Source organism: Suncus etruscus, chromosome 18 (genome assembly GCF_024139225.1).
Source record: "Suncus etruscus isolate mSunEtr1 chromosome 18, mSunEtr1.pri.cur, whole genome shotgun sequence".
Taxonomy (NCBI): Eukaryota; Metazoa; Chordata; class Mammalia; order Eulipotyphla; family Soricidae; genus Suncus; species Suncus etruscus.
This window is the reverse complement of record NC_064865.1, coordinates 55,347,437-55,366,342: the sequence shown is the minus strand read 5'-3', so window position 1 is coordinate 55,366,342 and position 18,906 is coordinate 55,347,437. Positions and strand designations below refer to the sequence as shown.

At 37.7% G+C, this 18,906-nt stretch overlaps 1 protein-coding gene across 1 annotated transcript in view; it reads left to right on the top strand.

Annotated features, from left to right (window-relative positions):
* The first annotated feature begins 3,457 nt into the window (after positions 1-3,457).
* Positions 3,458-18,906, top strand: part of SLC17A3 (solute carrier family 17 member 3) — a 29,226-nt gene continuing 13,777 nt past the window's right edge. Inside the window, exons 1-2 of the mRNA XM_049764817.1 lie at positions 3,458-3,548; positions 18,033-18,229. Of these exons, the coding sequence (XP_049620774.1) occupies positions 3,458-3,548; positions 18,033-18,229 (288 nt within the window). The remainder of the gene's footprint in view (positions 3,549-18,032; positions 18,230-18,906) is intronic.

The window sequence follows — 18,906 nt, the reverse complement described above, 5'->3', positions numbered from 1 at the left end:
GATGAGAAGAAACTACTTCCTGGGTCATTAGTGGAGTTGGGAGGTTTTTGCCTGGTATGTGTGTTTTTTTCTGGCTTCTTCCCACATTACATATGTAGGAGGGATGTGGATTCATGGGTGTGGTCCTGTGTGTGTGTGTGTGTGTGTGTGTGTGTGTGTGTGTGTGTGTGTGTGAAATAGAGAGGAAAGAAGAGAAGAGGAGAGGGGAGGAGAGGAGAAGAAATGAGGAGAGGAGAGAAGAGGAGAGGGGTGGGGAGGGGAGGGAAAGTAAAAGGAGAGGAGAGGGGAGGAGAAGGGAAGGGAAGAGAGAGACTCCTGAGATAGAAGAGCATCCTGTCATGGTTGGGTCTAGACAGGTGCCCTGAGCTGTCAAGATAGACTCTGACCAACTATAACTCAGAACTTAAATCAGTTGGGAATATGAATCAGTACAAATCACTGTTTCATATTAACAATGTGGTGGGGCCTTATTTAGAAAGCTGATGATGTTCCTAAGACCAGAAAATATACTCTAGAAATTTGCATCTTCTCGGCATCAATTAACATATAATAAAATTGGCTTTCTAAAAATGGTTTTGCTTAAAATTACAGTTTCCAAAAATTTAGCAGTGATAACAAGAGAAGACAAACTTATTATATACATATAAAAACATAAATACTATGCAAAAATGTAGCTTCCAAGACTAAAATCATAAAACAATGGCCCTGTTATTCAGAGTGGAAGAGTATCACCACCACTGAAAATTCACTGCACAAGCTTCTATCTATAAAATCTCCTAAAGTCACCAAACTTTCATAAGATTCAGAGACTCCCTTGACTGCCAAATGTTCTCAGAACTTTTCCCCTTGTGTGAATCTCTGTTGGCTGCATATGTTCAACACTTCTTTGTGTATGTGAGTAAATGAATACTTATAAATACTTATAAAATACCATAAAAGATTGTCCTCCATAAAAAAAGAATGCTCTCCATGTCTATTTGTTTGTATTGAGTATGCAGATTTCTTGGACAAGACCTATCTCTTGATCCAGAATAAAAATAAGACAAAACTAAAAGTACTTGAAAATACTTAGTCCATATTATTAAATTTCTTCTTCCATCAAAGCTGATGTTCACGGCTCATCATTTGAAAGCCTAAGAGTCTATTTTATTTTTATAATTCTTGAAAGTAACTTGAAAACAAGGGAATATCCTCTCCGTGGGGACATCAACTACACTGGGGCTACTACTCTGAATAAGTAGAACTAGAGTGGAGGGACTCAAAAACTGATTCCTGGGCTGGAGAGATAGTACAGCAGGTGAGATATTTGTTTTTCATGCAGCTGACCTGAGGTCAATCCCTAGGATGATGACATAAAGTTCTCTAAGCACCACTAGGAGTAATCCCTCAGCACAGAGCTAGGAGTAAGCACTGAGAATTCATGGGTGTGACTTAAAAACATAAAAGAATAAAAGATCTAAGTCCTCTAGTGGTAGAAAAGTTTCAAATACTACCTAGAGGAACACATTGAAGACAGAATGAAGTCAAGGTAAACCAGGAATATGGCATAGTTTATTTTCACCCAATGGAATTGGGTATCAGAGTCAAATGACAAGATTTTGTTTTCCAAACACTTAAAGAGAAGGAGATTCAGCAGTGGAGCAATCACTTTGAATGTGAGAGGCACCACAAACTAAAACAAAACTAAATAAAAGTAACAAAGCCAAAATATTTATTTGATCATTATCCAAGAAAGAACATCATAAAACTTAGAGTAAAAGTTAGACGATAAAAAAGTTAGACGATATAGTATTTCCATCTTAAATTTGCAAGAGACATAAATTACCTCAGTACCTGAGAGTATAATACAATATAAGTGATAAATATTTGGTATTTATTTAAAATATATTCAATTATATATTAATTATATTAACATTAATTTATTATTAAAACATCGATTTTATATTAATTTAGTTATATTGATTAATTGATTGTATATTGACTATATTTAATTAATTTCTAAATTTACATAATTTAACTTCCGGTAATGGATGGATTAGAATTATTTTAACCACTACACAAATTATGTCTCCAATTACTATTGACACAAATCCATAACCCTCACAGTGGGTCATATTAGGAATAGTCTGACGGTCACCAGGACACCACAGGTATTGGGCAGTAGGAAATTCTAGTGCTGCCCAATTCTAGGTTGACCCATATTTATGGCAGCTCTATTAAGATGACAACGACTCTACATCACTTCTGAGTTCCAGGCCAGAGCAAAGTCTTGTGTGCTCACAACCTTGGTGAATGTGCTACTCATATAACTGTTATTTTTTAACAACATCTGGGATGCTGAAACCAGCATTTATAGGTAAATCACAGCTTGTATCTGAACGTAGGAAACCCTCACTCCAAAGCTAGGTACACTGGGGATTTGAGTCCTTAAACCTAAGCTATTGCAAACTCTAGATGCAGCCTGTTTGACTGAACAGAGAGGTGATGACTTCCTCTACCCCATCCAAATGATGATCCCTTCCTAAGTAGGGCTGTTCCTATTGCTATATTAAAAAGTTCTGGATGGTGATGGATGATGAGGCCTTTCTCCTCCAGCCTGGGCCACGTACCTGCAACCCTTTCCTTCCATACTTCGGGTCTGAGAGTTCAGGGTAGCTGTGAGGAAAAGACTCACAGCAATCAGGTTTCAGAGGCATCAGTTTTATTCAGGACCTAGCCACTACATGTGGCCCCTAAGCTTTAAAACTTTCAAGCCATCGCCATTATTAGCCCTGCATTCAACCTTGTCTCTTCCAGCTTCTTTCTTGCTGAATCTCTCTCCAACCCCTCAATCTGAGGCAATCTTTTTTCTACCTTCCAAAGACCTCTCCCAGAAATGGGCAGGTCTCACATCAGGTAAGGCTACTCAGGAAGATTGGGGGATGGAGGTAACACCTATGAGTTGCTTCCAACAGGAAAAGGTGATAACATGCAACCTCCACTTTATATATAAGACTTTATCTTAGCAGGGTGAAGCTAAAATCTTCCAAAAGGATCCCACTCTGCTTTTTGGTTTGGTGTTGGGCTACACCTAGTTTTTGGTCAGGGCTTACTCCTGGCTCTGTGCTCAGGGATCACTACTGGTTGTGTTGGGTGAAAGGCAAAATATGGTGTTGAAAATAAAATCTTGACCTCCTTGTGCAATTCAAGAGTCTTACCCACTGTCCTAGCTCTTTGATTCAAAGGCTCACTATTCTTTTATTTAAATTATTATAATTATTACTCATAATGTTTGCAATATTGCTAATATTTATTATTTTGATGTACACAGTTAACCCACCCTTTAAAATAGTATTTAGACTAGTCCTTAAATTAGGAACAATTCTTGCTTGGTGATCTCTGTTGAAGTGCTTCTAAGGAGTCTCCTTGCCTTGCAGATATCTGTGGGCTTCATATCTCTCGGATAGGTGAGGACACAATGGCAGCCATGACAGATTTGAGTCCCACAGAAGAAATGAATAAATATTCCCAAGAGATGCAAGTGGATAAAAAAATTCTTTCCAGAAAAGGTAAATTCACACCAGCCATTTGGTTTTAGGACTTCCTGGTGAACTCTTGATTTCAAGTGTCAGTACACAAAGAAATGAATTTCTACTTTATAAATTGCTCAATTATTTTTAAATATTAGTAATATAGATGCATATTGACAAAGATATCAAGGGAATCAATACCACTATTCTAAAGTATTTATCTTTAATGACTAATTGTTTTCCATGGACACTATATTCTTGAAATTACTTCTAATGATTCCTAAAATCATCTATAGTATTATTATCAATCAATATTATTATATTATTATTGTATGTGAATAAAAATAGTGTATTTCTTAATTAGGTAAAATAAGAAAAATTTTATTTCTCCACACATAATTTTACATACTGCTATATTAAGCAATCACTAATCTTAAAGAATACATGTTATTCTAAGATAGAAAATAAAATATTATTTGTCGGAAAATCAAACTATAGTTAGATATCTAAGTTAAAGCTTTTGTCTTGCTATTTGCTATGTGTACATATATTATATACTGCATAATGATCATATATGTGTAATAATATTTTTCAATGTAGTATTTGTTGGAAGTTAGAGTTACTCTTCTTGGTGTTATGCTTAAAATATTTGAACATTGAAGCAAAAGCTGTAAATGCTTCATTTTACACTGGCCACTACATAAATTTCAGTGAAGTCACATAGAAAACTTGGAGCAGAAAAGAGAATTATGTGATTGATGGTGTAACAAGGGCATTCAAACTGTTGTATTAGGAATAGACTGGAAGTAGGAAGTCAAAGTGAATATACTGCAGAAATCTAGGCAAGAAATAGGGTAGTGACTAGAAAGCCATGCAAGAAGCTCTCCATCAGAAGATAGTGATTAAAAAAAGAAGAAGATAGTGATAACCTGGTGAGAGATGGGTGATTCTACATACATTTTAACATAGAAACAATATGTGCTAGAAAGAGGCAATCTAATATGTAAAAAAAAATCAAGTATTGTTGCAAAGAGAGGTGATGAAATTTGGAGAATACACGAACTATATTAGGAAAGTATCTGGGTAGAAAAAATTTGCAAGTGGGGGTTAAGAGTTTAGTTTAGCATGACAATGTTAATGAATGGAGAAGTAGAATGCTTGTCTAAAATACAGGCAGGGGAGGGGGAGGAGGAGATTGGGGGCATTAGTGGTGGGAATGTTGCACTGGTGAAGGGGAGTGTTCTATTAATGACGAAACCCAACTACAATCATGTTTGTAATTCTGGTGCTTAAATAAAGATTTTATTTTAAAAAAAAGCGTGTAGTTTAACACATGGTTAAGTTGGGTACATTGTTTAGCCTATCATTTGTTCTTAGAGAAGTAAAACTTAAAATCAATGACAGCTTTTATTAGATAAAGTACAATATAAAGTATAATGTTTCTGTACTATATCGACTCTATTTGACTTATTTTTCTGTATATTATACAGTTCTTCATCACTGCCTATGCAATTTAACTTTTCTCTATGAATTGTTACAACACCCTCTACTCAGTATATGATTTGGGATGTTTTTATTATTTTTTGAGATTTACTGATTTTTAATAAAATATATATTTATTTCATATATGTCTTATTTTACCTTTATGATAAATTTTAATGCTTGATAGTGAAAATACTTTGAATGCTTGCCCTCTTTTTTAAAAATGTCTGTACAGTCTGTCATCTTATCTAACTTGTCTTTATTATTTTGCTAAGTTATTCATTTGTTATGTCTGCAAATATATATCTGCACACACATTCCCCTACCATAACACTTATTTATTATGTCATAGCTCTTAAGGTTCATAGTTGCAGATATACCTTAATTTATCTGATTTGGAGGTTGGGGGAGTTAGAAAAAGAAGGACAGATACTATATGGACTCATTTGTCTTTGACACATAAAGAAACAAACAAACAAAAAAAGAAAACAGATAGTACTGAACAACAACAAAGCCAAACAGTGGACCAAAGGTCTGCTGTAGGGAAGAATTATCCCTAATTTAAGGACTAGTGTAAAGACTATTCTAGAGAGGGCATTAACTGTGCACATCAAAATAATAAATATTAACAATATTACAAACATATTTGTAAGCAATAATAATAATAAACTTAAATAAAAGAAGAGTGAGCTTTTGAGTCAAAGAGAAAATTTAGTGGGTAAGAGTCTTGAATTGAGGGTTGGAGTAGTGGCACGAGCAGTAGGGTGTTTGCCTTGCACATGCTAATCTAGTACAGACCTGCATCCCATATGGTCCCCAAGCCAGTAGAAATTTCTGAACTCATAGCCAGGATCTCCCCCTCCCAAAAAAGAGTCTTGAATTACACAAGGAGATCAGGATTCAATCTTCAACATCATATTTCGTTTCTCATCCAGCACTACTAGTAGTGATCCCTGAGCACAGAGCCAGGAGTAAGCCCTGACCAAAAACTAAGTGCATCCCAAAACCAAAAACCAAAAACCAGAAGCACAAAATCAAAAAAGCAAAAATCTCAAAACCAAAAGCACAATGGGGTCTTCTCAGGAGATTCTAGCATCACCTTGCTAAGATAAAGTCTTATATATAAAGTGGATGTGCCACTTTATCACATTGTCCTGCTGGAAGCAACTCATAGACACAGCCCTACTTAGGAAGGAATCAGACAAATTTGTGCTAATGTCAGTCACATCAAGTTCAAAAGCAAACTCCTGGATTCTGATTAGAGTTTTCTTAAGGTCCTCAATTTACCTTTCCAGTCTCAAAAATTCATGATTCATGGTGTTAATGCTCAGTTCCAGTGGTTAAATATTGTTAAGACATTTATTAATTTTTACACTCTCCTATACACATACAAGATCACACATTCTCATGGGTTTGGGTTAATCATTGAAAAGAGACAACTTGTCTCTTGCATCAACCTGTAGGGCATATATGGTTAGACACTTTCATTTGGAATGAACAGGGGACACAAGGAACTATTGAGGATGCACATATAATAGCCAATAGGGAAAAATATATCATCCATCTAGGACCAGACTAAACCTTTTATTATGTTTGTGTGTGTATATATATACATATATGTATTTTTTTATTTGGGGATGGTTGTTGAGCACAATATCCCATGATGCTCAGGACTATGTGCTCAAGGCATCACTCCTGGCAGTGCTCAGGGGACTGTATACAATGCCAGGGATTGAACCAAGATCAGAAATATGAAAGAAGGCTAAGAACCTTAACCTCTGTAAATCTCTCACCAGTCTCAAGACTAAGCCTTTTAAATATATCCTTTAGATAAACCTCCAATAGTTCTTTTTTGTTTGTTTGTTTGCTTTTGGGGGGGGCACACCCATTTGATGCTCAGGGGTTATCCTGGCTAAGCGCTCAGACATTGCCCCTGGCTTGGGGGGGGACCATGTGGGACGCCGGGGAATCGAACTGTGGTCCTTCTTTGACTAGCGCTTGCAAGGCAGACACCTTACCTCTAGCGCCACCTCACCGGCCCCTCCAATAGTTTCTTAAGGTTGTTCAATCTACATATTTGTGGGTCTTTAGTTTCTTGATTTTCTTTTTTTTTTTTTTTTTGCATATTTTTTTTTATTTAAACACCTTGATTACATACATGATTGTGTTTGGGTTTCAGTCATAAAAGGAACACCACCCATCACCAGTGCAACATTCCCATCACCCAAGTCCCAAATCTCCCTCCTCCCCACCCAACCCCTGCCTGTACCCTAAACAGGCTCTACATTTCCCTCGTACATTCTCAATATTAGGACAGTTCAAAATGTAGTTATTTCTCTAACTAAACTCATCACTCTTTGTGTTGAGCTTCCTGAGGTGAGCTGGAACTTCCAACTCTTTTCTCTTTTGTGTCTGAAAATTATTATTACAAGGGTGTCTTTCATTTTTCTTAAAACCCATAGATGAGTGAGACCATTCTGCGTTTTTCTCTCTCTCTCTGACTTATTTCACTCAGCATAATAGATTCCATGTACATCCATGTATAGGAAAATTTCATGACTTCATCTCTCCTGACAGCTGCATAATATTCCATTGTGTATATGTACCACAGTTTCTTTAGCCATTCGTCTGTTGAAGGGCATCTTGGTTGTTTCCAGAGTCTTGCTATGGTAAATAGAGCTGCAATGAATATAGGTGTAAGGAAGGGGTTTTTGTATTGTATTTTTGTGTTCCTAGGGTATATTCCTAGGAGTGGTATAGCTGGATCGTATGGGAGCTCGATTTCCAGTTTTTGGAGGAATATCCATATCGCTTTCCATAAAGGTTGAACTAGACAGCATTCCCACCAGCAGTGGATAAGAGTTCCTTTCTCTCCACATCCCCGCCAACACTGTTTATTCTCATTCTTTGTGATGTGTGCCATTCTCTGGGGTGAGGTGGTATCTCATCGTTGTTTTGATTTGCATCTCCCTGATGATTAGTGATGTGGAACATTTTTTCATGTGTCTTTTGGCCATGTGTATTTCTTCTTTGTCAAAGTGTCTGTTCATTTCTTCTCCCCATTTTTTGATGGGGTTAGATGTTTTTTTCTTGTAGAGTTCTGTCAGTGCCTTGTATATTTTGGAGATTAGCCCCTTATCTGATGGGTATTGGGTGAATAGTTTCTCCCATTCAGTGGGTGGCTCTTGTATCCTGGGCACTATTTCCTTTGAGGTGCAGAAGCTTCTCAGCTTAATATATTCCCATCTGTTAATCTCTGCTTTCACTTGCTTGGAGAGTGCAGTTTCCTCCTTGAAGATGCCTGTAATGTCCTGGAGTGTTTTGCCTATGTGCTGTTCTATATATCTTATGGTTTTGGGGCTGATATCGAGGTCTTTAATCCATTTGGATTTTACCTTTGTACATGATGTTAGCTGGGGGTCTAAGTTTAATTTTTTGCAAGTGGCTATCCAATTGTGCCAACACCACTTGTTGAAGAGGCTTTCCCTGCTCCATTTAGGATTTCCTGCTCCTTTATCAAAAATTAGATGGTTGTATCTCTGGGGAACATTTTCTGAGTATTCAAGCCTATTCCACTGATCTGAGGACCTATCCTTATTCCAATACCATGCTGTTTTGATAACTGTTGCTTTGTAGTACAGTTTAAAGTTGGGAAAAGTAATTCCTCCCATATTCTTTTTCCCAATGATTGCTTTAGCTATTCGAGGGTGTTTATTGTTCCAAATGAATTTCAAAAGTGTCTGATCCACTTCTTTGAAGAATGTCATGGGTATCTTTAGAGGGATGGCATTAAATCTGTATAATGCCTTGGGGAGTATTGACATTTTGATGATGTTAATCCTGCCAATCCATGAGCAGGGTATGCGTTTCCATTTCCGTGTGTCCTCTCTTATTTCTTGGAGCAGAGTTTTATAGTTTTCTTTGTATAGGTCCTTCACATATTTAGTCAAGTTGATTCCAAGATATTTGAGTTTGTGTGGCACTATTGTGAATGGGGTTGTTTTCTTAATGTCCATTTCATCCTTATTACTATTGGTATATAGAAAGGCCATTGATTTTTGTGTGTTAATTTTGTAGCCTGCCACCTTGCTATATGAGTCTATTGTTTCTAGAAGCTTTTTGATAGAGTCTTTAGGGTTTTCTAAGTAGAGTATCATGTCATCTGCAAACAGTGAGAGCTTGACTTCTTCCTTTCCTATCTGGATTCCCTTGATATCCTTTTCTTGCCTAATCGCTATAGCAAGTACTTCCAGTGCTATGTTGAATAGGAGTGGTGAGAGAGGACAGCCTTGTCTTGTGCCAGAATTTAGAGGGAAGGCTTTCAGTTTTTCTCCATTGAGGATAATATTTGCCACTGGCTTGTGGTAGATGGCCTTCACTATATTGAGAAAGGTTCCCTCCATTCCCATCTTGCTGAGAGTTTTGATCAAGAATGGGTGTTGGACCTTATCAAATGCTTTCTCTGCATCTATTGATATGATCATGTGGTTTTTATTTTTCTTGTTATTGATGTTGTGTATTATGTTGATAGATTTACGGATGTTAAACCAGCCTTGCATTCCTGGGATGAAACCTACTTGATCGTAGTGGATGATCTTCTTAACGAGGCATTGAATCCTATTTGCCAGGATTTTGTTGAGGATCTTTGCATCTGCATTCATCAGGGATATTGGTCTGTAATTTTCTTTTTTGGTAGCGTCTCTGTCTGGTTTAGGTATCAAGGTGATGTTGGCTTCATAAAAGCTATTTGGGAGTGTTTCTGTTTGTTCAATTTCATGAAAGAGTCTTGCCAAGATTGGCAGTAGTTCCTCTTGGAAAGTTTGATAGAATTCATTAGTGAATCCATCTGGACCTGGGCTTTTGTTTTTCGGCAGACATTTGATTACTGTTTTAATTTCATCAATGGTGATGGGGGTGTTTAGATATGCTACATCCTCTTCCTTCAACCGTGGAAGATTATAAGAGTCCAAGAATTTATCCATTTCTTCCAGGTTCTCATTTTTAGTGGCGTAGAGTTTTTCAAAGTAGTTTCTGATTACCCTTTGAATCTCTGTCATATCAGTAGTGATCTCTCCTTTTTCATTCCTGATACGAGTTATCAAGTTTCTCTCTCTCTCTTTCTTTGTTAGGTTTGCCAGTGGTCTATCAATCTTGTTTATTTTTTCAAAGAACCAACTTTTGCTTTCGTTGATCTTTCGGATTGTTTTTTGAGTTTCCACTTCGTTGATTTCTGCTCTCAGCTTTGTTATTTCCTTCTGTCTTTCTATTCTTGGGTCCTTTTGTTGAGCATTTTCTAGTTCTATTAGCTGTGTCATTAAGCTACTCAGGTAAGCTCCTTCTTCCTTCCTGATGTGTGCTTGCAAAGCTATAAATTTTCCTCTCAGTACTGCTTTTGCTGTGTCCCATAAGTTCTGAGAGTTTGTGTCTTTATTGTCATTTGTTTCCAGGAACCTTTTTATTTCCTCCTTGATTTCATCTCGGACCCACTGGTTATTGAGCATGAGGCTGTTTAACTTCCAGGTGTTAAAGTGTTTCTTCTGAGTCCCTTTGGAATTCACAAATAATTTCAGAGCCTTGTGGTCAGCGAAGGTAGTCTGCAAAATTTCTATCCTCTTGATCTTATGGAGGTATGTTTTATGTGCCAGCATGTAGTCTATCCTGGAGAATGTCCCATGTACATTGGAGAAGAATGTGTATCCATGTTTCTGGGGATGGAGTGTCCTATATATATCCACTAGGCCTCTTTCTTCCATTTCTCTCCTCAGGTCTAGTATATTCTTGTTGGGTTTCAGTCTGGTTGACCTGTCCAGTGTTGACAAAGCCGTGTTAAGGTCCCCCACAATTATTGTGTTGTTGTTGATATTATTTTTCAGATTTGTCAACAGTTGTATTAAATATTTTGCTGGCCCCTCATTCGGTGCATATATGTTTAGGAGAGTGAATTCTTCCTGCTCTACGTACCCCTTGATTAATATAAAATGTCCGTCTTTGTCCCTTACAACCTTCCTGAGTATAAAGTTTGCATTATCTGATATTAGTATGGCCACTCCAGCTTTTTTATGGGTGTTGTTTGCTTGGATAATTTTTCTCCAGCCTTTTATTTTGAGTCTATATTTGTTCTGACTATTCAGGTGCGTTTCTTGTAGGCAGCAGAAGGTTGGATTGAGTTTTTTGATCCATTTAGCCACTCTGTGTCTCTTAACTGGTGCATTTAGTCCATTGACGTTGAGAGAAAGAATTGTCCTGGGATTTAACACCATCTTTATTTCAAAATTTGGTGTGTCTTTTGGGTAGTCTTGTCTTAGATTAGGTTTTTCAGTTTTTCTCTTAAGACTGGTTTTGTGTCTGTGAAGTTTCTGAGCTGTTTTTTGTCTGTGAAACCATGTATTCTTCCATCAAACCGGAAAGTGAGTTTTGCTGGGTATAGTATTCTGGGTGAAGCATTCATTTCATTCAGTCTTGTCACAATATCCCACCACTGCTTTCTGGCATTGAGTGTTTCTGGTGACAGGTCTGCTGTAAATCTCAGGGAAGCTTGCTTGAACATGATTTCCCCTTTTGATCTTGCTGTTTTCAGAATTCTGTCTCTATCTGTGGGATTTGTCATTGTGACTAGGATGTGTCTTGGGGTGGTTTTTCTGGGGTCTCTTTTGGTTGGTACTCTTCGGGCATGCAGGATTTGATCACATATATTCTTTAGCTCTGGAAGTTTCTCTTTAATGATGTTCTTGACCATTGATTCTTCCTGGAAATTTTCTTCCTGGGTCTCTGGGACTCCAATGATTCTTAAGTTGTTTCTGTTGATCTTATCATAGACTTCTATTTTTGTCTGTTCCCATTCTTTGACTAATTTTTCCATTGTCTGCTCATTTGCTTTAAGTTTTTTGTCCAATCTCTCCTGCTGTATGGAATTGTTATGTATCTCATCTTCCACAGCACCAAGTCTATTCTCAGCTTCTGATACCCTGTCCCAGAGCTTATCCATTTTGTCATTCACTTCGTTTACTGACTTTTTCAGTCCTGTTAGTTGACATGTTATTTCAGTTTGGAGTTTTGTGATTTCTGCCTTCATATTTTCTTGGTTCTTATTAGTGTTCTGTTCAACTCGATCCATGGTTTCTTGGAGTCTGTTGAGCACCTTCCATATTGCTAGTCTAAAGTCCTTATCTGAGAGGTTGATTAGTTGTTCAGTCATTATCTGGTCCTCAGAATTGTCATCTTCATTCTCTATGTCTGATGCTGGCCTGCGTTGTTTCCCCATTGTCACACTTGTATTGTGGGTTTTTCTACGTGTTGTGGTGGTATTCATTGTCTATATGATGTAGGCAGCACACTCCTCTGGCTCCTCCCTTTCTGGATGGGCTGACTTGCCTCTAAGAAAGGGGAGTCCTCCGTGGATGAAGCCTCACACTGGGTCAAATCTTAGGCCCGAGCATGCAACAGAGAAGACAGTCCAGAGAGAAATGTTTGCTTCTGTGATATAGCGCCGTTCTTAGTGTGATTTTTCCTTCTTGTTGCAATGGAGTTCTTTCCTTAGAAAGAGTGCACGGCCGCGTAGCGAAGCGGAGCGGCCGTGCTCCTCTGAGCCTCTTTTTGCCCCACTCGCAAGAGTTTCACGCAAGAGGACAGTAGACAGACATAGACAGGTCACACTCACAGTCTTTCACAGTTGAGCCCCACTGGGCCGGTGTACTTTCGCGGATTTTCCCCGCCTGGTGTCACACACAGGGAGCCGGCTTTTGCCCAGATAGCATTGTTATCTCTTCCCGAATGTAGTTTCTTTGGAGTTAGCTTCCCAGGGCTCTGAGGAGAGCTTCCAGAGTTCAGGAAAGACAGAGAAGGGTAGGACAGGGCTCCCTTCCAGTGCTCAGTTCCTCAGAAGAAGCACAGCCCGGTGGAGATTCTGCAGGTAGAGCAGTCAGCACTCTGCCTGGAAACCCCCACCTGCAGCCATTTCTCACTCACTCACTGGCTCGCTGGGTAGCTCCCGAATGTAGTTTCTTTGGGGTTCACTTCCCAGGGCTCTGAGGAGAGCTTCCAGAGTTCAGGAAAGACAGAGAAGGGTAGGACAGGGCTCCCTTCCGGTGCTCAGTTCCTCAGAAGAAGCACAGCCCGGTGGAGATTCTGCAGGTAGAGCAGTCAGCACTCTGCCTGGAAACCCCCACCTGCAGCCTTTTCTCACTCACTCACTGGCTCGCTGGGTAGCTCCCGAATGTAGTTTCTTTGGGGTTCGCTTCCCAGGGCTCTGAGGAGAGCTTCCAGAGTTCAGGAAAGACAGAGAAGGGTAGGACAGGGCTCCCTTCCGGTGCTCAGTTCCTCAGAAGAAGCACAGCCCGGTGGAGATTCTGCAGGTAGAGCAGTCAGCACTCTGCCTGGAAACCCCCACCTGCAGCCATTTCTCACTCACTCACTGGCCAGTTTCTTGATTTTCTAATATTCTCTTTTATATCATTTTCAGTCACTAGGTTCCCAAGAAAATCTAGGGAAACCAGAGTTACCAAAACTTATAAAATATTAATGGATTCTATTGGCATTTCTATGCCAACAGCCTGCCTTGAATACAGGAGGAAATTTTTTACAAATAAAATATTTTAAGCTCCCTATGGTAACTACAGTATAGTCAGTTTATTTAAAAAAGTTTTTTTTACCTCCCATTAATTTCTAAGACTAGTGCTCCTCCAAAAGAGGGAGCAGTCTGACCTTGCTGGGAAGGCTTTGTAATTAACTTTAGGGTACCACTTTTTAACTGTAAGTTTTAATTAAGTTTTCTTTATCTGTAAATTCTCAGGACTTACAGATGCAGAACATTTCCCCTATCTTCTATGGCACAGAATTCCATAATTACATAGATAGTTGCACTTGACTTGTAGAACAGTAAATATCTTGAAACTCCCTTGAACAAAACAAAGTACAGAGAAATTAGCTGTGAAGGTCATAAATACAGTAACTCACTGTGCACACATTAACACACGGTGCATGTGTGAATCCTAATCTATAAAATGAGGATAATACAAGTAGCTTCCTTGTAATATTGCTATGAGGATTTTATACTTTTTCGACTTTGTATTATATGAATTAATAGGAACATTTAATATACCCGTTGAGTGCCTCTTTCCAGAAGCCCTTTGTCCATTGGTTTCCAGGACATTCCATTCTCCTAATTGTCCTCCTATCCAGTGACCACTACTTTTCTGTTTTCTTTTTCTTTTTCTTTTTCTTTTCTTTTCTTTTCTTTTGATTTGTCTTGTTTTGTGCTCAGAGCTTACCTCTGGCTCTATTCTCAGGGATCACTTGCAAGACTGTATGTGGTGCTATGGGTCAAACTTGGGTCAACAGCAAGCAAGGCAAGTGCCCTAGCACCTGAATTAGCTCTCCAGCCCTACTTTTCAGTTTTGATGCTATTTTTTCCCTTATTTTTTTTTAAATCACAGTGTTCAGAGGCTGAGTTCTGAGCTCAAAGGACTATTTGGTTGTGCTCAAAGGACTATTTGCAGTGCCCAAGATTGAACCAGGATAGCTCACTTGCAAGGCAAGTGACTTATCTGCTGTATTTCTCCAGCCTTGCTATGCTAATTCTTCCACATTCATATGATCTCTGAGCCTGATCTCTGAATTCTGTAGATTCTTATGGATTCTCTTAGCTATTTGGTCTCATTTTTCAAATATTATGGCTTTGAGTATCATGTATAGACTATTAATTTCCAAAGTTATTTATTGGCCCCTAATCTCATCTTCATTCTTCAATTGTATAAACCACATTCTCAGTGTCTTCTATTGAGGCTCTAGATAGCCTCTTCATTAATTTTGATTTGATTTGCATTTTAGAACTCCCAGTGGTTTCTGGGGCCCACCAAGCCTGTATCTTAAAGTGTTAGTTCCTGGGCTCTCTACATGCCAAATACATGCGTAAGATCTTTGAGAACTCTCTAGCTCCATCTCCATTCGATAATAAACTCTTGATCACTCTCTCTTTTTTTTTTTTTTGTTTTGTTTTGTTTTGTTTTGGGGCCACACCCGGCATTGCTCAGGGGTTACTCCTGGCTGTCTGCTCAGAAATAGCTCCTGGCAGGCACGGGGGACCATATGGGACACCGGGATTTGAACCAACCACCTTTGGTCCTGGATCGGCTGCTTGCAAAGCAAACGCCACTGTGCTATCTCTCCGGGCCCTTGATCACTCTCTTAACTCACAATCTTCTCAGTTCACAAAATTCCCTTTCTCAGTAAAAGGTAATTCTATTCTAATTATTTAGAACAAAAAGTTCTCTAAGGACCCTCTCCTGCCATGGTATAATTGAAACCCTAAATTAGGATTAGTCCCTTGTTGAGATTTCCCTGAGCTCTGATCACATCTTAACTCTCCTACTGCTACTCTCTTTATCTACAATTCTTTACTTCTCTATGAGTGCAATTGCTTCTTTTTTCTGTTTGCTTGTTTTGTTTAGTTTTAGGGTCACATCTAGTGGCGCTCAGGGTTTAGTCCTGGCTCGCCAGGACTCATTGCTAGCAGCTCAAAGACCATTCGAGATACCAAGGGTCAAACCTGGTCAGCTGCGTGCAAAGTAAATCCCTAATAAAACATTGTACGTATGGTTCCAGCCTCACAATCTCTTCTTAACAAGACCCATTTTTCCTGAAAGACAAATTCTATTATGTGATACTGTTTTCATCTATCTTCTTGCATCATTTTACTTGTTTTATAAAGGGGGTGTCCGTTTATTATAATTGACTATTTTATTCACATTAAGTTAGCAAAACATACATATGGTTCACAAACAACAAATAAAACATACATTGGCTAGAATTCTGAAAGTATTCTACTTATGGCTGTAGAGATAGTACAAAAGAGAGACAATTTGCTTTGCATGCAGCTTTGGTCCTGTGATTCCTAGTCCTGCATATCTAGAGCTGGTTACTCCCAGAGTACAGAGCCAGGAATAACTATGAAAGCCAATGGGTGTGGCCCCAAACCAAGCAACAACAAAAAATACTGGTAAATGTGTACAGTAGAAATATTTGGAGATGACTATTGTGGTGGATAGAACCTTCTGCTTGAAGATGAGTTCTGCTTCTCTTGCTTCATGACATTGAGCATATATATATATATATATATATATGTATATATATATGTATATATATGTATATATATATATAGGTATATATATGTATATATATCTGGATCAATTCCTCACTTACCAAGAATTAAAAACAATCTGGAAATTTTATAAGGCAAGTTTCAAAGCTGAAAGTAGTAGAGAAATAGTGTTTCATTAAATTATATTTATCCAAAATTTTAAAAATAAAGATGTGTGGTAAGGGGGACCAAGGTTGACTTCATTGCAAACTTAAGCAATTTGTATTATAACAACATAATTTACAATGTTGTTCATAATACAACTTGCTAGATTTTTATATAACTTTCCAATTAAATTTGCTGTGATACTATGGGACTGACACTATTATAAAATTTTGAGGTGTTCAAAATCTACAGATCTGAAACAACTATGGTGGCTTAGCAGTTTGATAAGGCCAAGTTATAGAGCTGGGCTGTTTCTGTCAAAGAATATAGAGTGTGGTGCTGGGTTGCTATGGCTTCAGGGAGAAAGGGGAATCTGCCACCATTGGTTCTGAGAAATTCCAGAGGTATCAGCCTGGATCAGTCTATCTGAGAAGAGTCAGTGGCCATTATTTTTCTTTTAGAGCTTGGAGTGGAGCTGTGCTATTTTTCTCATGAGAAACTTTATATATGTCTATAAATATATACGTATGTATAAGCATATGTATGTATATATATATTTTTAAAGGTAAAATTTAAATTAATTTTACTCTGAAAGGCTAATATTAATAAATACTTGTATCAGATCTAATAGAATATCTTTCAAGAGGTTTCATTTTCTTTTTCTGCATTTTAAAATTTTTTTATTTATTTAAAGAAAATGCATCACATAGTTGACATGGTTGATCATTGTTTCCAGATATGTAAAAGCAAAGTTCTTGTAAAAATATAATGGAAAGAAATAATTATATGGAAAAGAAAAGAAAAAAATAGAATAGAAAAAGTAACATAGCAAGCTCATTTTTTAAAATTACTGTATAACCAATTAAGTCATTCATACAATGGCAAAACGTTTAGTAAGCTTTTGTTATATGGCCAGTCTGTTAAATTCGGGTGTTCCTTTAGGGGTGAAAACATCAAACAAATGATGTTGTACAGAAATTCCAAGCTATAATATTTTGAATTTTAGGGGTATAGACTCAGCTGCAGGGCCTCCTAGAATAAAACCCCATTCAAACATGGTAACTGTGTTTGTGGGTATGATTATAGCTGCCAGAAGACATAGGGGAGGATGCCCACACTTGCTTCACAAAAGCCCTAGTAATATCAGTCAAACAACCAGAGTACCTGAAGTGTGGTCAGATTCATGTTCCTGCGGGGAATAGTAGAGGGTCAGTGACTAGGGAGGCCATAGGGAAATGGTGATTCTGGGAGGCAATAAGAGTGACTTCAGCAGTATTGGGCCTTGGCCCACTCTCTTCTCCTGAGATGTGCTGCATAGGCCGACATACCTCTTATCTTTCATGGCTCTGTTTACATCTCAATCAATAAAAGAAAGAGTGAAACTCCTGGTTTGAACATCCAAGAGGTTTAACTTTTAAATAGAAACCTAAGATTGACCTCAGTACCTAAGGACAGAAGTGAAAAATAATCTACACCATTGAAGAGCTAAAATCTAAATTAAATTAAATAAATATCATTAATAAAAGTCATAATATAAAAGATATAATGTAAAATAATATAAAATTTTAAAAATAAGTTTATTTTATAAATATTTATTACCTATACATATTAAATATATATGTATTCCTATCTGTACATCCTTGTGAGTAATTTTATCATGAACCTGGAAATATAAAAGAAAAATTACAAAAAAAAATTTCATTCTGATCTGCAATATCTTTCTGTATAACAACTTGTATAAAACAAATTGGCTGTAAAGTATTTTAAATATTGAAAATACGAATTCAATGTCCTATTTCCAGTTCCAACCTTGTGTTCTGCCCGTTATGGAATAGCCTTTATCACACATCTCTGCAACTTCACATTGAGGGCACAGGGTATCATCATGAATATCACCATGGTAGCCATGGTCAACAACACAAACTATCAGTTCCAGTTTAATAGTTCCACAGAAGGGCCTTCTGACTCATTTGATGCCCAAAGGAGTCTTCTCTCAAAGGTAAGCAATGCAAGATTTGAGTTGTGCTCTTGTGTTTTGCTGTTTGTTAATTTTTGTAAAGCTTATATATATATATATATATATACACACATATATTATATTCCCCTCAAATTCAAAATATTGTAGCTTGAAATTTTTGGACAACTTCATTTATTTGATTCTGTCATCCCTAAAAGAACACCCTATTTTGGGGCCCAAGAGATAGCATGGAGGAAAGGCATTTGCCTTGCATGCAGAAGGTCGGTGGTTTGAATCCCGGCATCCCATATGATCCCCTGAGCCTGCCAGGAGCGAATTCTGAGCATAGAGCCAGAAGGAAACCCTGAGCACTGCCGTGTGTGACTCAAAAACCAAAACGAACAAAAAACAAAACAAATAAAAAACCCACCCCATTTTAACAGACTGGACATATAACAGAAATTTACTAAACTTTTTGCCATTGTATTAATGACTTCATTAGTGATACAATAATTTTCAAAAACAAGCTTGCCACTGTATTTTTTCTTTTGTCTTTCTTTTTTCCTCTTCTCGTCCATATGATTTTTAATTTCCATTTTTCCCCAATAACTTCACTTTCACATATCTGAAAACAAATATATATCAGGTGTTACTCCTGGCTCTGCACTCAGAAATCACCCCTGGTAGGCTCAGAGGACCAGATGGGATGCCAGGGATCT